The 18,794-nt window shown below is 33.7% G+C and overlaps 1 protein-coding gene across 2 annotated transcripts in view; it reads right to left on the reverse strand.

Annotated features, from left to right (window-relative positions):
• ara (araucan) overlaps nt 1-18,794 on the reverse strand; it is a 232,405-nt gene that overhangs the window by 122,678 nt on the left and 90,933 nt on the right. Inside the window, exon 1 of one of the 2 annotated variants that reach the window (XM_074118930.1) lies at nt 18,033-18,501. The exons of the other annotated variant lie outside the window; for it this stretch is intronic. Coding sequence (XP_073975031.1) covers nt 18,033-18,101 — 69 coding nt within the window. The 5' untranslated portion in view covers nt 18,102-18,501. Of the gene's footprint in view, nt 1-18,032; nt 18,502-18,794 lie in introns of those variants that run through there. 2 annotated transcript variants of the gene reach the window in all.

Here is an 18,794-nt window from a genome sequence, read left to right on the forward strand (position 1 = left end):
TTTAATTAAATATTACGCTTATAGATCTTAACTATAATAAAATATACTTTGAACATTTCCTACCCAATTACACTATAAGAAGTGTACAAGGATCATTGAAAATACTCCGATTTGATTACAGATAACGCAGAAAAATAAACTGCAACTTACCATTGATTTAAGTTCATACAAGTTCAGAAATAAAGTAATCTAGTACCACATAAAAATGTATTTTATTCAATTCGTGAACAAAGTATTTTTAAGCTCTCTTTGAGGTCAATGGCTGAACTGGAGTATAAAAAAGTATTACATTACTCACTGTTGGATACATAACTGTATGACACACCTGTTTGGCTTCCGCCAGAAGTTGAAAATATCTGAGCAAAAAAGTGCACAATAAATTACAGAATAAACATGTTGTATGTGCATATTTTGATAGGTGAGGATTTAGGCCTAAGAAGTGCCAGTGTTGCCATGGTATCCAATGCTAACCAAAAGGGGGATGATGAATGTCTGGGAAGTAAGGGGCATGCGTAATCAGTGCGCGGGCGTAACAAAGACACCCCCTCCTCAAGGAGATAGTGGTGAACAGCATCTAGAGCAGATTGTTCTTACAAACTCGAATCTACACGAAATGCCACTGTAGCACTAAACACACTTGTTCGGCACTTTTTTATCACTTTTATTTATGTTACGTTTCTTCTTTTTCTTTTTAGGCAATATTTCACCAGATTTTAGGCAAGATTAGAACTTTACCGAGAAATATCCTTATTTTATCTTAATTCATTCTTATAATTACTTTTAAAAAATGGTGAACTTATATTATTAAATTATCGAAATTCGACATTTTTATTCAATATTTATATTCCAACTATTCCTTTATTGTCACAAAGTGCCCTTAAATAGAGTTTACCTAGGAATCCATTTCCAATAAGAGTTATTAGACGTGCATGATTATAGGAAAAATGCCCAGTATAAGGAAAATGGAGCCATTTTGGAGAAAGTTTCCAAAAAAAGTGAAAAATTCATTTTGTAAAATGGCACTGCCAATTCGCTGATTTGGTGCCTTTGATTCACCTTAACTTAGGACAAAAAGAGAAAATATTAAACATATGTACCATGGGATTTATTACAGTTCTAGATAAGGGAGATATACATATATCAGTGGATAGCCGCAGATAATGACATATGGACAATGCAGATAGCCAAGTAAACATTCAGCCAAACATCTGTATTTGACAAAGACTGACAATCATATCCATTAGTGTCTCTAAATATATAACTGATATTGAATCATGTTGACTGTTCAATTCGTTAACAACAATAATTACCTTTTTGTTATTAATTTGGTAATCTAAATTATTCATTCATTAAAATAATTGTTTAAGTAAAAATCAGTTTTGTTCCTGAATGTCAATACTCCCATATCTTATAACACTGCTCACAGTTCTCTGGACAAATTAACACACAAAAAAAACGGATTTTCTTACAATGAAATGTGTGCGTCTAACAAATGTACTACTACTAATAATAATTATAATAAAATTAAATGGGAAGAGATTAGCTGGAGTCCGTCAGGGCACTGAAAAAAGCTCCGGACGCCAATGACAACAGATGTTGACTCGCTTAAATTAGAAATAATAATAATAACATTTATTAAGGGAAGGGATTAGCTATGAGGTTAGCATACTGGACTCCCACGCGGAGGTCCCGGGTTCGAATCCAGCAGCTGACCCTTAGATTTTCTCTTCCTAGGAGCTTCTTACAGCTCACTGTCCGGTGATGGACAGTGTTGTCTGTAACGAGAGAACACTGACCGGAGGCCGGCAGTGCACTGGAAAAAGCTCCGGGCGCTAATAACCTCAGATGTTGATGCGCCAAAAAAAAAAAAAAAAAAAATAACATTTATTTTTCGTCAAATTTACTTGTTTACATACAATTTCTTGTAAGTGGATCAGATTATTTCATCTATGTTATTCCTCTTCAATTTATATTTTTCTTGAGTTTCAACTTATGCTGCTGGGAAAAACGACAGAAAACCCAGATCTAGTTGTACAAAATTATTTTGTTGAGCAGGTAAAATGTTTAATTCGTTTAGTATTTGGGGCTCATTTAGATTCAGCTAGGGCGGCCTCTCAAGACCTGCACCACTGCGACCACTTTGGATCTATTGTGGCTCCTCCACTCTAGAGCTCGTCCTACAGACCCGCCCTTTTAATTCTGGAGAGCCTCTCTTTGGTAAAGCTCACAGGCCTTGGTTTTTCCTCCCCCGAGAAGTAACATGCTTAGCCACACGAGCCCTTCACACTGACACAACACGTGCAGTGCCGTTTCCTACTCTTCCTGACAGAACCTACAGAGGCTATCATCTACCAGGCCCATGCGATGCATGTGTATTCTGAGCCTGCAGTGGCCAGTTAATAGGCCTACAATTATCTTTATAGCCCCCGCGACCTTGACGGATTAATTCTGCAGGTCAGCCTGGGGCTCATTTACATCATAATTAGCTGTATTACTAATTAACGGATTTTGGCCAAATGGAACATTTTGGAAGAAGTTGAGACCAATTTCCTTCACATACTGTACGCTTGTAAAAAGAGTAAAGTAATGACTACTTTTACAGACGGGCTTTAGTACCATTAGGTGTCGAGGGCGGAGTCGATTAACAAACCTACTCCAATAGTGTAAATTCTCATATTAATCATTAAATAAGAATCCAAAGCCTAGACCGGGAATAGAACCCAGTTCCACAATACATATTAGCTTTGCTGGCCTTGCTTCTCAGCTACCGTGGCGCCTTCTGCACGCTTGAAGAAATTTCATGCAAGTTAGCAACAGTATTTATCTTGGAGCATCAATGGTAAAACAAGTTCAAATAAATCATCTAATAGATTGTTACGCAGAAGATTTTTGGAAGAAATGTAAAAGTGTGAGAATTGTGCTTCTGCACTCAAAGCTCCATTTTATCTAGTTGGGCAACAATCGGGTTTGGGTGCGAAATAGTTAGACATGTACCATGAAGAAGCAATAATTATCAAAATTATCGACGCACCCTCTGAAAAACCGAAACTTCTACAGGCTGGTAGATTTAGCGTTAGGATTAGAGAATAGAACTTCATTTCAAGTTTAATCACGAATAACACCCTTGTCTCTCTAAAATCGCCATTTAGATTTTGTTATCGAACCAGGATTGTAAACATGACCTTAAGGGAAAAAACAGAGAACTTCCCAAAATATAAGTGAAAGAACTATTAACGATGGATATAGTTTGCTAATCAAGAAAATTGTATGAGACGTGTTCGAGGAAATATGATATCTCACTTGAGCTCAGCATTATCATTTTGAATTCCTGGGTGTTGCTTCACTTGGATCATTATTGGAGCAGATTCAACTATTTGTTATACTGATTATTTTGCATTCTCTCAAATTTTTGATATCTTAATAAGCCAAATAATGGCGGTGTACAATATGGGCAATTAAAAGTCAAATAATTTTAGACTTCGATCAAAATAGCACATATTGTGAGCAAACTTAAATTCTGAGTTTTATTAACAACATTATTAACAAGCTCGGTGACGAAATATCCGAAACAAGCGACGTCTCTTATTCACAAACAATGCTAACTATAATTACAACAAAGTTATAATTGAATAAATGGAAATCATATTGTCATTTTTCATTATTATTAAATTAAGTAATAATAAAGACAAAAGATGTTTACTTACATAATAACGTTGTGAAACTTAAAACAATTCCGAGGAAGACTTTTTAAAAAAATAATACAATTTCCGATCTAATTAGCTTAAAAGATTTAATCAATGAATGTTTGACAAGCACTTCACTTCGTAATTATTAGCTTTGATGAAACCTTATTTCGTAATGTATTATGGGACCAAGCAACTTGGCTATCTTATTGTGGAAAGGATGTATTGCGAGGCAGTTTTACAATAAGAAATATTCACAACGCAATTGTTTCTTTTTGTGATGTGCTAAAAGGTCACTGAAAATAATAAGTCATGCTTTAACAAAATGAACCTCTAACTTTTTTTCCAATTCAGATTTTTTCAGTATAAATTTAGCAGTTCTTGTATTAGTCCTTCCAAATGTAAATAAACGTTTAATTGCTCAAAATGAACTATTGGCGAATCTAAACCGGACCTAAAGTAAGCCCGGCTTAACACAGTTCCATTCCTTTGAAAGACCTTCCAAAGTAGAAAAAAATAGACCTAAATAGACCCATCTTCGGTTATTGCTTTAGAACTCTTTGGATCTGCCATCAAAGAAGGAATGATAAGTACGTGGAACACTACTTTGGACAAGTAGCAATGGATATGTGGGAATCGAAATTATACCAAGCAGATAGCAAGGGACAATGCGCTCTATACGTAAATAAAATCTAGCGAAGGTTTTTAAGAAATGTTTGTCACTTTTCAACTCAAGTGCCTTTAGCTGACGTGACAATTTTATGTTGCTATCCTGTACTTTTACACACCTTTCTGTACAATTGCCAGCTTGTGGTACAGAGAGACCCTCCTAAACTCCACCTAGTTTCCTAGTGCTTGTTCTAAGATTAGCTTTTCTTAAAACAGTAAGATTCTAGGCTCATGTCAGGCCCACTGAAATTAATATTTACGTACTTTGTACGAAAAAACGTAAATATTCCCTTACTTCTACCTCAATGATGGGCAAACTACCGCGGGCCAACTCCGGCCCAGCAAAAGGTTCAATTCGGCCTGTCACATATTTTATAATAATAAGTAATTAAAAATTAAGAATTACACTTGCAACGTAAAAATTCAAGTTTTTAATACGAGTTGAAAAATATTTGGGTAATAAGAATTTGTGTACTGAAGTTTAAAAAAGCTGTCAGAAATAGATTGAAGAATGAACACCACAGTTTCATTCTTAAGAATAATACGTCCCAATTTGGGCCAAATTATTACGAACTATTATCAAAACACTCGCTGCTTCATACATTGCATTAATTTAATTTTGATATTATTAAAATAGCTTACTTACTGTATTAGAAAATTTAATTAAAAATTTGTATGGCCCCTTAAAATTTTAAAGTTTGTACCACTGCTCTACCTCAAATTTCTCTTTTTAAAATTATTGATTTAATATCGCCAGAACTTCAAAATTTAATTAGCACAATTCAAAATTTTTAAATGAATTCAGACGGTAAAACTGCGAATAAATACTGTTACTACTCTAAAATATGAATGCCAAGTAATCAGTATCATGGAACTCAAGTAGTACAATATTAACGCTACGTTTCCCGGCTAACGGATGTTCCAAGCCGTACATACTTTGCGTTTATTTATTTTCTGTATTTTTACATTTTTTTTACAAAAATAACTTAAGTACTATTATTATCATAATTACTTCTTGCAGAAAGACCAAAAAAGCCGAACTGCGCCGCTGTGTATAGGTATATTTAAATAAACTCTATTGCCAATTATTTAAATTTTATATCAGGTGATCTACGAATATTTTTAGCCCTCCAGATGAAGAGCACAAGCACATAAAAGAGGCGTCAATATTTTTTTAACCAACTGAAGAACTACCGCGGCGAGATATCAGATGAAGATACTAGCACGCTCTGAAGAATGAATAAACCAGGCAGCGAGCTTCTATTTCTTGCTTCAACAGAACAAAAAATACGTTCAAGTTCAAGTTAGCTTTGCAATTTAGTATTCATTATCTAACATTTAATAATTATATTTTAGTTTCTCTACTTCTTGTTTTTAAGTTGATTTTTCTAATCTGAGATCTAAAGATTGAAAAATTGATTTTAAGGGAGCATTTTATGTTTGTCTTCGTCTTGTCTGAAGAGAGTGTGAACAAATAGTTGCTATCACAGAGAGCTGATTGGCCGTTTCTTCCTGATACCACCAACAGATCTGCCAAAAGCATTTTCTGAGAAAACCTAAAAGTCGATTTAGTAATGTGGCCGTTTAGGGTTGCTGATTTAGTTCCCAGTAGAGAGACTATCAATTTAATGGTACTTGTATAAAAATGTAATTAATAACCATGGCCAATTAACAGCCAACCCTCATTTCTAGCAGAATTACAAAAAAATTGAGCTTATTGTTTCAATAATCGTCACCGTAAAATACAATTTTACAAGTTAGTTAATATTTAATAAAAGGTTTTAATTAGGGCAAATGTACTTGATTAATGAGATTAGGAAGATATTAAGTTTTATCTAATCTGAGGGAGGCGCAATGATACAGTGTGGCTGACAGGCACACAATGGCTGTGACGGGGCGTCAGCCTGCGGTCCTGGCCACAACAGTATGATGGATGCGTCCCTCGCCCTGTCCATTATCCCACTAACGCCCTGACACCACCCTCGCTCTAAACTCGAGCCTTCCTCCACGATATCACATAGTGTCGCTTAATTGATTCCTCACACTGGTCGCTGCAACCCTGTTCGTTAGCTGATCCCAACTCCAAACTTACAATACAACTTATATAACCAACACACTATTAACTGATATTGTTCATAGTACCTAGTTGGTTATTAGATACATACAGAACACGTAGAGTGGAATAACTATTACGTCACAACTATTGCGAATCGTTGATCACGCCTCGAAAAAATTCTTAACAAAAAACTTAAGGGGGTTCGTTCTGACGTGTCGAAGGAGTTTTACATTTTCTGGCTGGAGGGGATCACTTTTTAAATTTTATTAAACATCAGGCGTTATCGACTACTTAAAAGACTACTAGACCAACGTTCAAAACTTTCACTTAACAACAAAAGACTGATTTACAATTCCATACTAAAACCCGCCTGGACGTACGGTATTGAACTGTGGGGTTCAACGAAACGCTCCAATCTTCAACGAATTCAATCTCTTCAGTCTAAAATTCTCCGCACTATCGTTAACGCTCCATTTTACGTTTCAAATCTAACCATCCACACAGACCTGGAAATTCCGTTTGTTGGTCAGGTTGCACGAACTCGCTATAAAAGCTTTCATCAGAACTTGCACTCTCATTCCAATCCTCTTGTCCGCCACTTATCATCACATCACCATCCAGATCATCCTCCCAGACGACTGAAACGCCAGTGGCCTCGCGATTTTCTCTCTTCTGAAGAGAGTAGCTAATCCTAGAGATGACTTAGGGAGTGTTATCGCTGGGTAACTTCTCCCCTCAATTAGTTAGTTCGATGTCAGTTATTGTCATTGTTACTTATAGGGTCCATTTTTATTAAATATAATTAATAGTAATTAAAATAATAATATAATTATACCAGCCACTGTTCTGTAGCTGGCATACAGGCCCTTAGATTTTCTCTTCCTAGGAGCTACTTACGGCTCACTGCCCGGGTTGACTGTAACGAGAGAACACTGAGCGTAGGCTGGCAGTGATCTCAAATAATGACGTGCCTCAATATTAGAAAAAAAATAAAATAAATAAAATTAAGATATACAAAATATAGTTGGAAATGGTCATTATCATCTGCCGGAGTTCACTAAAATTTAAAAAAAAAAAAATACCGTTATTTTATTGGTTTATTACTTCCTCTAATCGCTCAGGGAGAGAAGTATCCGTACAGCGATCGTACGGATTCGCTCTCCAACTAGTGCCTTTCTGACTTTTTTAATATACGCCAATACCAAAGCCCCCTTTTAACTTCAGAACCTACTCAGAAACTACAGCTATTCATGTAAAACAATTTCTTTTATTTTTTTTTTTTAAATGATTCAATATCGCCCAAATTTCAAAATTAAATTTGCTTAATTTGTCGTCACTTTAGATGACTCCTTCGGTCAAATAATCTTACACAATGGAAAAGGGAATGTTTAGTAACTTAATATTAAGTGAGCAAAGTACAAAATCAACGCTATAGTAATAAGCAGTTCATTTGACTAAGGGCCCCTTAATGGAACATTAAGTTTCAATGATTAGTTTGTGGGTAAGCCGGATTAAGTTTAAAACCCAAAACAGTACGTAATGTGCTCATTAAGGCAAAAGAAGTATTTTCCATTCACAAAAATGACTATGACTTCTTGTCTGGATGAACTAGCAAGGGCGATTCTGACCACAATCGGAAGCGAATGAAACCTCTGAGCAAGAGGTCTCTGGGCTCAGGTTTCCCTTGGACTTTAACTTTCTAGAGTTCACTTCGGGAGCTAGTAGTGCACTGTGAAGGCTCCGGAGACACATTATCCTTAGATGATGGGTGCCCCTTTAATTGCAAACAAATCAAGAAAAATGGTGCAATAGTTAAGAGCTTCAAATCAGTCCTTAAATTAGGAAATCCTGGGAAATATCTTGAGTTTTCTTTCCCGATAGTTTTCCTCCACGCTAAGTAATGATTTCCAAGCTAAGCATGAATTAATAGAAGGGGATATAAGGGCTGCAGCACTTCCAACAATCTGGAATAATTTGGTAAAATTTTAGAAAAGCGAAAAATATTCATAAAAGTTGGGTGTAAGTTGCAGAATTAATCCAATTTCCTTAACACAACACTGACCAACAAGATCTAAGGAGGTCATAGAAAGAGACAAAAGAGATTTGAATAATTGATTGAATATTCTGAATGAATTTCTGAGTAATAAATTAAATAATTTTGCATTCCATTTCAATATTCACAACAACTAAAAAACTAATGTATATTGACGGAGATAATAACTGGGCTACAGGAATTATTAACAACGTAAAGAAGTAGATGTTCTTCTTGTCCTGCAAAAATTTGACCAATGTGAATAATTTCCCACATCATTAAGCAGTAAATGTCTTGAATACTTCACAGGCACTCGCCAAGTTCAACTTGCCCCGCTCGAACTTGATGAAACCCATCCATTGTCCAGCACATTCCCGAGTTAATTCCTCTTCTATACAAATATTTAGAATACGACAAAATAATTTAAAATTTAATTGAAGATTTATGAGTTTAGGGTCATAACTAATTTAACTATTTCTTGGTACCTTGATATTAAACAAGTTTTATTGAGTTCCTCGGATAATTACTATTAATTAAACCAGATTCTGCAACATTAAAGATTTCTAATTCTAATAGCACTTCTGGTGAACCACTTATTTCTACACTTTCTGATTACGGCATCTCTCAATAAAGCATTAATGAAAAACCATTTCCATGATCTCCAGATGCGGTATTCAGCATTGCTAAAGTAAAGCGCGCAAGTCTAAGAAATACTACAGTAAATATTTGTCATGATTACCAGCAGTTGTAAATATTAACCTTCTTCATTGCATCATCTTTTTTGAAAAAAAATTCAGTAATAAAAAAATAACGTCGAAACCGCGAGGTTTATATTTTTTTATTCTAAAGAGATTTTTCTTTTCCCAAGAATAAATATTCAGAATCCATTTAGTCGAGAATGTTCTATACAAAACGCTCACCATAAGGAGTATAATAATCTCTAAGAAAATCTTTGGACATTTGCATAGGCAAACCTAGGACAATAAATAAAGTTTTCCAAAATACATCAGAAATAATGTAATGGTACACGCGGACTGTATGCATAATTTAGGAAATTTAACTCTAAAACCAGATATTAGTTTACTGTTCTACATCTATGGAGATACATAAATCGCGTACTGCTGTCTGCTTCAAAATATAATTCTCTAACCTGAAGTCTTGGGCGTACCTTTATATTAGATTCCGTGGAGGGTTAGTTAGCTAGCCTGTGGTCCAGGAGGCTTTTGTGTTACACTCTACTTTCAAGCATTCTGCCACATTTAAGACACTAGAGAGGGTAAAGCATGAAGACAAAGTGTCGAACCTCCAGCCACAATCGTTCTTCACACTAATAGGAAATACTTAACAGTTTAGGAGCACTTTCTTCCATAAACCTAGGCTTACCCGCTAAGAGGCCCGTGTACATGCGTTTAAACAGATCAAATGGTCTTTCTTCGTCTATAAGACCTCTCGGCTTTGCGGTAATAAACTGTTTTTGGTACGTAATTCCAAACCGCCTTTAACAACTTCCTCAGTTTTAGATTTAGCGGAAAATTTGCATTGTAGTTCTGGTACTTAGACTCTCCTGGGCCGGACAGTTTGCCATCTCACTAGGTTTTTGTATTGAATACCTGGACACCAAGACAATATATCGCAAAACTCATCTGAATGACCATCCGAGCAGTCTCACACGTGCATTCGATCAACCAAATAAGCACGTTGTATGTCTAATAAAATTACAACTCTCAGATTGATTATATATATCCTTCTCTTATTGTATGATCTTAGCAGCCAGCACAAACGTTGAGTTTGAAAAGCTATAACCAGTTTTTTAGGCAAACCTCGGATAAGCGCTGTATACCACTTCTTCCCTATAGCCGTCCGAAGACTTCACGGAGTCATAAGTAATTATTATTAAGTACCTAATTATTAATGAATATCAATGGTTAATATTTATTTCATTCCTTAAAGAGATTATGTTGTCTAGATATTATGTGAACTTATAACTCAGAAGCAGTCTCATTAAGAAAGTGATTGCGTAGTGTCCTAAATGAAATAATAGATTTAAAACAAAATATTAATTCATCCACTTCTCAAATCAACCCTCCTCCACGCCGAAGAAACTGGATGCGCCTCTGATCTATTGAATCTGTTTGGAACAGATTTATAAAAATCTCCTCTTATATTGAGATTGAAAGGAATGCTTTTAATCACCGAATTGCATATTTTTGTCATAGTTTAGCATATTTACTTTATAAGATCTCCTTATAAGATACTGATATCTCTTTTATGTCCATTTGTAACGCATGAGTCATCTTCATTTCATTTTGACATGTTAAAAAGCTTCAAACTGAAGAACAGATGACATAAACAGCTTAGTGTACAAGAATGGCGATAAATGTTTGGCAAGGTGTAAGTTATTAACGATTGCGTAGTTATTTGATCTTTTACTAATTATCGATAAATCTGCTCAAACAGGAAGTGAACTAGCCACTTCTTCAGGGTATCTTCGACTAACAACAACAACAGCATCTACTCTGGCACCACAAAACAATCACACAATAAGTACAAGTCTCGCAGAGATAGTTGATGTGCAACTACGGTAGGAAACCTCCAGCTTATTGCCATCGAATTCTTTCTCACATTTACACGTTTAACATGTTACAGATGCTCACATTTATTCACAAACACTGATAAATTAGGGAGACACGATAGAAGTTTTAGATGGCAGTGGAAATGGTTTACAGCCGCTAACTTTATAATCTATCGATAATTACTCAAAAAAACAGTTTATCAAAAAATTCCTTAATCGAGAAATTTAAAAAAATATATACCTAGAAACTATTTGCATGTCTTCCAATACTTTTAGCCAATTATTTATCTTACTAATGTTAAAATTATTAATAAATATAGAAATATCTATGGAATCCATCATTCTAAAATTAAGGGTTATCTCGAGATAATAAGTGACGATTGCTAAATAACCTACTTATAGAAGGTTAAAGAAATGTTACAGATGCAATTGCAAACAAATAGCTATTTAGATAATCAGTTTGGAATTAATGAATATCTAAAAGAAATTGCAAATATTAATAACCAAACTGTGAAGTTTGAAGGTAAACTATGCACTGATTTCACTCGAATTTTCATGAAACTTAATTCAAGATTTGTATAAGCCATTTCTCTGACAAGTCATACATTTATATTCACTTTGGAAGCTATTCTAGAACCACATATTTTCTACTGAGATCAAACCAGGAAATAAATGGCGTTATACTATCTTGTACTTTAGACTAACAGCAAAAAATATAATAATGTTTTGTGAATCAGGTAAAACATTATCTTCTAAAACATTCAATAAATGTTCTTAAAGAAAGACCATCTAAATCTCAGGATATGTTGACAGTCAGAAAATGAGAAAAATAAAACAGACAAATATGAAAGCTTTAAAACAGAATTCACTAGTAATTTTTAGAAAAGGATTTAAAATAGACTTAGATGCAGTTTTTTTTTGTGGTTCTCTTATCAATTAATCAATCAATTAAAGATAAATTAATTCCGGTCAGAAACTTTTGAAGTAAAAATTAAAGAGGTTGGCTGGACTCGAATCAGCGACTTCCGCGTGGGAATCCTGTGCACCAATAACTAGCAAACTCATCAGTTTTAACTTCAATGAAGTAATTTTCTTTAAACTATAAAATCCCAGAATTACTCTGGAATTTTCAAAAAGTTGAAGTAAAATTAAATTCAAAATAGAGATAGAGAATGTAGGTCTACCATAAATTAGGTTTGGTATTTCCAATCATTAAATTGTAGGTGAAGAATACAGTCGTCAGAAAATGCAATAATTAAAAAGAGTTTCTAGAACTTTTACAAAATTTCGGCCAAATTTCTTCAAAAATTAAAAATCTGTCTCCAACTCTACGAGTGAAAATAGAATTTAAACAACCCTTTGTTCGGGCAACTTCTTAATGGGAGTTGTAGTCCAATATATCTCGTATAAAGAAGAGATCACAAGTCACAAAATTTTACAAGAAAGGAATAATTTTGTTAACCAAGGAATTCCTAAAGAAATGCTATCTGGTGAAGAGCTTGTGACTTTCTCTGTAAAAAATGACTGAGTTATCTAAATAGCGCGTATCATTTATGAATACTTAGAATGCGGAAATAGGAGTTTAAAATATTAAATTCAAATAGTTTATTTGGGAGGCACAAAAAATATTCAGCTAGGATAATTAATATTTTTTTAACATGGACCATGTTAACACTCAAACCACAAGATGAATTTTCTTGACACGAACACTAAGTTAGGGTCGGATCCGACCCGATACTGTATTTTCTTGCTTACAGTGAAAAACTCAAATATAACTCAAAATAACACATTTATTTCTATATAAAATGTATCAATTTTTTAATAAATTGTATAATTTTATGGCATTAGTCTATTTAGAATGGACTAATAAGTGAAGAAATGAACTTGAAAAAGGAACTTTGTCTCAATAAAAATAAAACAGTTTACAAAAAGCTCGAATGAAAATTAAAGTAAAATAGTTGTGTGGTAACAAAATTACCGCATTGTTATGGGAAAAAATCATTTGATTGTTCGCCATTATCAGTGGGAACAAGTAGGATAATATATTTCCAATCGTAAGGAGTAATTCCTTTGGAAAACGCTCGTTTTTCAGTCTTTTATCTTCTAGAGGAAGCGTCAAGGCAAACGCAAGATTCTTGAGAAACGTCGAACGTGCATCTCCAGAGTAACTTTCTTCATTTTTGTTCCACTTGTGCAGGACAAAACATATAACGTTAATACCAAGGTCGGGTCGGATCTGACCCAGAATCTGACTTACTGAAAGAAATACAAACCTAGAGAGCGGAGAGACCCTTACCGAATCGGCGGAAACAGTGTGGCCTCTTCCTAAGGACTCACAGAAAGGGTATACCGAGTCTAATCGCTAAGAGTTAATTGTGGGGGGGAACAATGGAAATATGTTTTCGCCTCGGGTCGGATCCGACCCGCATCTTGTGGTTTGAGGGTTAAACAGAAAGATTTAGTTTTGTTACACATTTTATCACCTTCATTAAAGTTTGTCGCAAATAGCCCCGTTATTGGTTTTATATGCACATGGTCATACAAATTTATTGCATTAGCAATGTAGTAATTAAAGCTTAGATAATTTAACGTTTGTATAAAGGTGGACGAACTGACAACAGTAGCAGACAATGTGGCAGATTCGAAACGGAATTGTAGCCAAAAGATTTTGTCTTTCAGGAGAGCCGCTTACAGAGAAGGATGTTATCTGTAACGAGAAAACTCCTTAAAGACGGATAGAGCTCTGCGATGACTGCGGCCACCAAAGATGATGCCGTGTCTTAATTAAAAGATAATATGAAGAAGAAATTGGTATTTCAATCGTACAGTTAAGAAAAATGAAACTGCACTTTTTTTTTTGTATAAATTTGTTGCTTTTTTTGCAAACCCCGGACGTGGGTTTGTAGAACTACGTGCGCTTTGCAATGCCTTCAAATCAAAGCCAAAAAACCGCAGTGCCCGTTTTGATGTGACATATTAGTTTTTTAAAACTGTCCGGTAGGACAGTTGTATAAGGGTTGATCGTCAAAAACTGCACGAAAAAGCGTAACGTTGAAAAACACCCAACTTTGACAATTTTTTTCTCTTTTTCTATAAAAGATAAAATTCCCAAATTTTCTTTAAAATATAGGGCAAACCCTCCTTTATAGCTGTAATTTTTTTGCAACCACCCAGATCTAATAGGTTTCGAGAAAAAAGTTGCTGAAAATGAGCAAAAACGGCTTTTTCAAAAAATGTTCTTGTTCTTGTTCTTGTTGTTGTTGTTGTTGTTGTTCTTCTTCTTCTTGTTACCTTTTTTGTAAACAACGTAGCGCCTAAACGCGTGAACCGATTTTCATGAATGAGGTGTCATTCGATTCGGAATTTTATGTAGATGTGCCTTTTGAGGGTCTCGATCCTGTACATCGAATGGGAGAGGAGTTAGCCCCCTTTATGTAAGGCCCCCTCCAAAATTATTATTACTAATTACTCTGTAAATCTTAGCCCGATTTTGATAAAATTTGGTAGGATGATAGGGTTAGGGCTCCCCTACGTAACATTAAAGCGGCAATCAGCTCTTACACTTGTTAAGGGGAAGTATAGGAATCGTTTCAAATTATCGACACGTGAACCGATTTTCATGAATGAAATGTCATTCGAATCGAAATTTTGTACAGATTTGCACTATAAAGGTCTCGACGCCGTGCCTCATAAGGAGGGGAGTTTGCCCCACCCAAATAAGGCCCTTTCTAAAACTATTATTACCAATATTTCTATAACGCTTAGTCCGATTTTGATAAAATTCAGCTCGAATAAGTGGTTAAAGCTCCTCTACATTGCTGATGCTCTTGCACCTACTAAGAGGAAGTACTGCAATCGTTTAAATTATCAATGAGTGAACCGATTTAAATCAATGAATTGTCGTTCGATTAAAAAATCTTTGCCTCTTTGCCTAGAAGTACTGCAATCGCAGTTTATTTTTCTTACTCCTCTTAAAAGGAAGTAATGAAATCGCAGTTTAATTTTGCTATTTACGCACAAATACCTTCCTATTTTATTCAAAACGCTTTTTCAAAAAAAGTTGTTACTGAGGATGGTTTGGGGGACCTTAACGATAATCATTCTTTAAAAAGATCTCTCTAGTGGTAGTTACGGTTCCGACTTACCATCTTATCAGGTTATAATGATAGAATTGCTTATTCCAAATTTAAAAAATTCTGTAAAGCAGATATGTAACTTTGTAAAATAGACAAAAAGGAAAATCTATCCAAAAGGTACAAAAATCTCTTTAACAAAAACTTACAGTTTAAAATGTTAAGTATAAGGGTTGATTAAACGCCAAAAGGTACACAAATCAGCAAGCACCCAACATTTCATTAATTCTTCATTAATATTTAAGTAATTTTACTGCATTAATTTTCATTAATATTTTTTAGAATTTATTAGATGTCACAGACCCTTATGCTGGCCACTTCATTTATATTTTTTTGTTATAATTATGATAAATCACACATATGTACATGCATGTTAAAGTAGAAAAAGACAAAGTTAGAGTAGGCTACTGTCTTGAATTCGTCTTACCGAAATATTCGTGAGCACAAATAACACACAGTTAATAACAAGTAGATTATTCAACAACAATTATTGATTTCTCAATTGTAATTTAATTTAGTCCCCCTAATTTTACTTATAGTAAAATACTGGAATAATTAGCTGTCCTAAAAATATACATATCTTATTTACTTTATATTACATATTACATTTTTTTTTATAAAAAAAAGTTTTGAATTTTTTAGCCTCATAATTTTTTTTTATTTTTTATAACGTTTTTCTTTTTAACCTGTATTTAATAGTTTGATTATTATAAATAACTAGATATTACAGTCAATCTACAGTGCTACTTGAACAAATATTTTGTAGACGAAAATGGCCAGCATAAGGGTCTGTGACATCTAATAAATTCTAAAAAATATTAATGAAAATTAATGCAGTAAAATTACTTAAATATTAATGAAGAATTAATGAAATGTTGGGTGCTTGCTGATTTGTGTACCTTTTGGCGTTTAATCAACCCTTATACTTAACATTTTAAACTGTAAGTTTTTGTTAAATAATTATTAGTATTGCTATTTAGTGCATGACAGTTATTGTAAGTGCAATTATTTACAAATTCCTATAATTTTATACTATATAGGAGCCTACAAATGATTTAATTTTAAAGAAATGATTAAATTGATATGCGCTTCATCTGGATGTTACATTCCACAGAATAAGATTAAGATGAAGTGCTTAAAGCGAACAAACGGTGAGTTCACAGTGATTTTGGATGAAAATAATTTTCATGATATGAATGATTGTACTTTAGATTTATTTGAATTAACTTTATAGTTAAGTCCAATCTTGAAGACCATTTTTCTCTTTGTTTAGAATGCGCTGGTGAAGATCTTTGAATGCAGAAAATTGAATAGTTAGGCCTTTCATGTACATTTCTACTTTTATAGGTGTATATACTCAGTAATGCTGCAGTTAATTATCAATTAACTTTCTTATTTTGCAACAAAAATAAAGCATTTTATTTGCAGCGTTAGAAAATTCAAAACAAATTTTGCTTTATTTTGGTTTAGTTTACAGCAATTTTCGTTTACTTAACGAATAAATATAAGTTTAAATTTAATTATACACACTTTTGATATTTTTTTTTTGTTGCAAGAGCAAAATGACATGTCAGTAGATATGCTTTAAACACCTCAGATAAAAAAAACCGTCGATTGAAATAATTTTGATTGATAGTTGATGGCCGCGGTACATCAATAAAAACTAGGGCATAAATACTACTATAACAATAAATGCTTGAATACATATGAGCACTTTATTTTAACTAACTAAATATCTCTCCACTTCGCGTTAATAGGTACTAATTGAAACTTGATTAAGTTATGGCTAAGCACAAAACTTCTCGACGCTCAAAACTTAGAATAAATTTAAACTTCCATTAAAATATATTTGTATATTATTCCTAATATATGTGTCGATGAATAAAGATCGATGAATTCCTTTGTTTACATTTAGATTTGCTATTTAACCCTGAAGTAGAATAACTGATAATCAAGGTAACAAATTAACAACTTACCAGACTATTATTATTTAAATACTTTCAATTAAATAGAATTAATTACTAGTTGAATCGCGACAAAATTAAAATTATTACTGATAATTAAAAACAATAAATAAAATAAGAAAAACAGAGACAAAACGAGAGTGGTAATTAAGAATATGTCTCATAATGGAAGAGGATATATATAATAAATATAGTCAGATATTAATTAACAGATCCTTAACGGCAATAATCTCTTGAAGTAAATGTTTAATTCTGTACCACTTTCTAAAAAGTATATATTTTGTTTTCATTTAATTTATGAAAAATACAACTGATAATAATAATAAATGCTTTAAGAAAGAAAGAAAAAAAAAGGCTTCTTCCGAGAGATAAGAAATGAGAGAATCTGAATCAAGCTAAGACTTGATAATAGAAGATTGTCTGCACAAAAAGAGCGAAATATAAAATATCCCATAATTCCGTGGGACCGTAACAATTTTATGTCCTAACTATAATCCAGAATTTAAATGCTGCAAAAATCTACAGCTTTATCAGTGGCAATATCAATTAAAAACTTTTTTATATTATATAAGAAAAGGTTATTAATTGTCTTTTTACTTTTGTCGAATTACTAATATTAGTACAACTTACTACAATTTTGGGATTAAGCCATTAGTTTTATTCAAATAAACTAACATTGAAGGGCGTAAAAACTACCCGTTTCATAAATTAAACAACTTTTAAAGTAGATCACTTAAAAACGGAAATTATATTACGAGTTTTTATCCAAATAAATAATGGTAACGATGAATAAATTAAAACCAAAAACAAAGGTCATACTGAACATTCCGTGGATTGCGTTGGATTTTTGTAATTAATGGGATTCTTGCAATTACGAGATTCCTAAAAGTGATAGAAACAGATTTTGAATAGTATGTACTTACTTGCGGCGCAGGGGGTGAGGTAGTGTTGTGATATGAGTAACCGAATTGTGGATAAGTTGACATCGCCATCGGAGCACTGGAATTGGTTTTTAATATTTAGATTCTTCCAAACACTAGTCCTTGATCATCTTTGTCCTTTAATAGTTGCGAACTTCATTACACCAAACTATATTTACACTATGACAGTGTCCAATTTTAGAGTATTACTAGTGGTAGGTAAAAATGTATATTTTTAAAAAAGAAAATAATAAAGTTGAAATTAAAAAATAAAAATAAATTAATTAATTATTTTAAAAAAGTCGGCAGTAACTAGGCCTAACGGGTTCGGCAACCAGATACGTACACTAGCTCAGTCCGTGAGCAACTGGGGACAAGGTTTATCGTGCGCTCTGTCGCTGATTGCCGTAACTAACAACCAGTTTATCCTTCCCTCGCAGCGAAAGGACCAATAGTAGGATCAGGTACCGCCTACAGCCCCACTACGAGCCACGGCCTCCAGAATCAAACCCACGCGCCAGCCATCTTCCTTCGCCCTCAGCCCACCCTGCCGAACCCTAACAACCACAATAACAAAACAAAACAAAGTGTAAAAAAAACAAAAGTTGTTTATGTAAATTGTTAACAGCTCTACCAGGCCGTACTTTTTCCGCATATCCACTTATAAATACATGCCATCCTGTTAAGGGGGTGGGAAGACACTCCCAAGACTCTAAAAACCCCTTAAAATTTATAACCAACAATAATTAGATATTACATTGCATG

Source organism: Rhodnius prolixus, unplaced genomic scaffold, assembly GCF_049639745.1.
Source record: "Rhodnius prolixus isolate KJV_2025 unplaced genomic scaffold, Rpr scaffold_2, whole genome shotgun sequence".
NCBI classification, from domain to species: Eukaryota; Metazoa; Arthropoda; class Insecta; order Hemiptera; family Reduviidae; genus Rhodnius; species Rhodnius prolixus.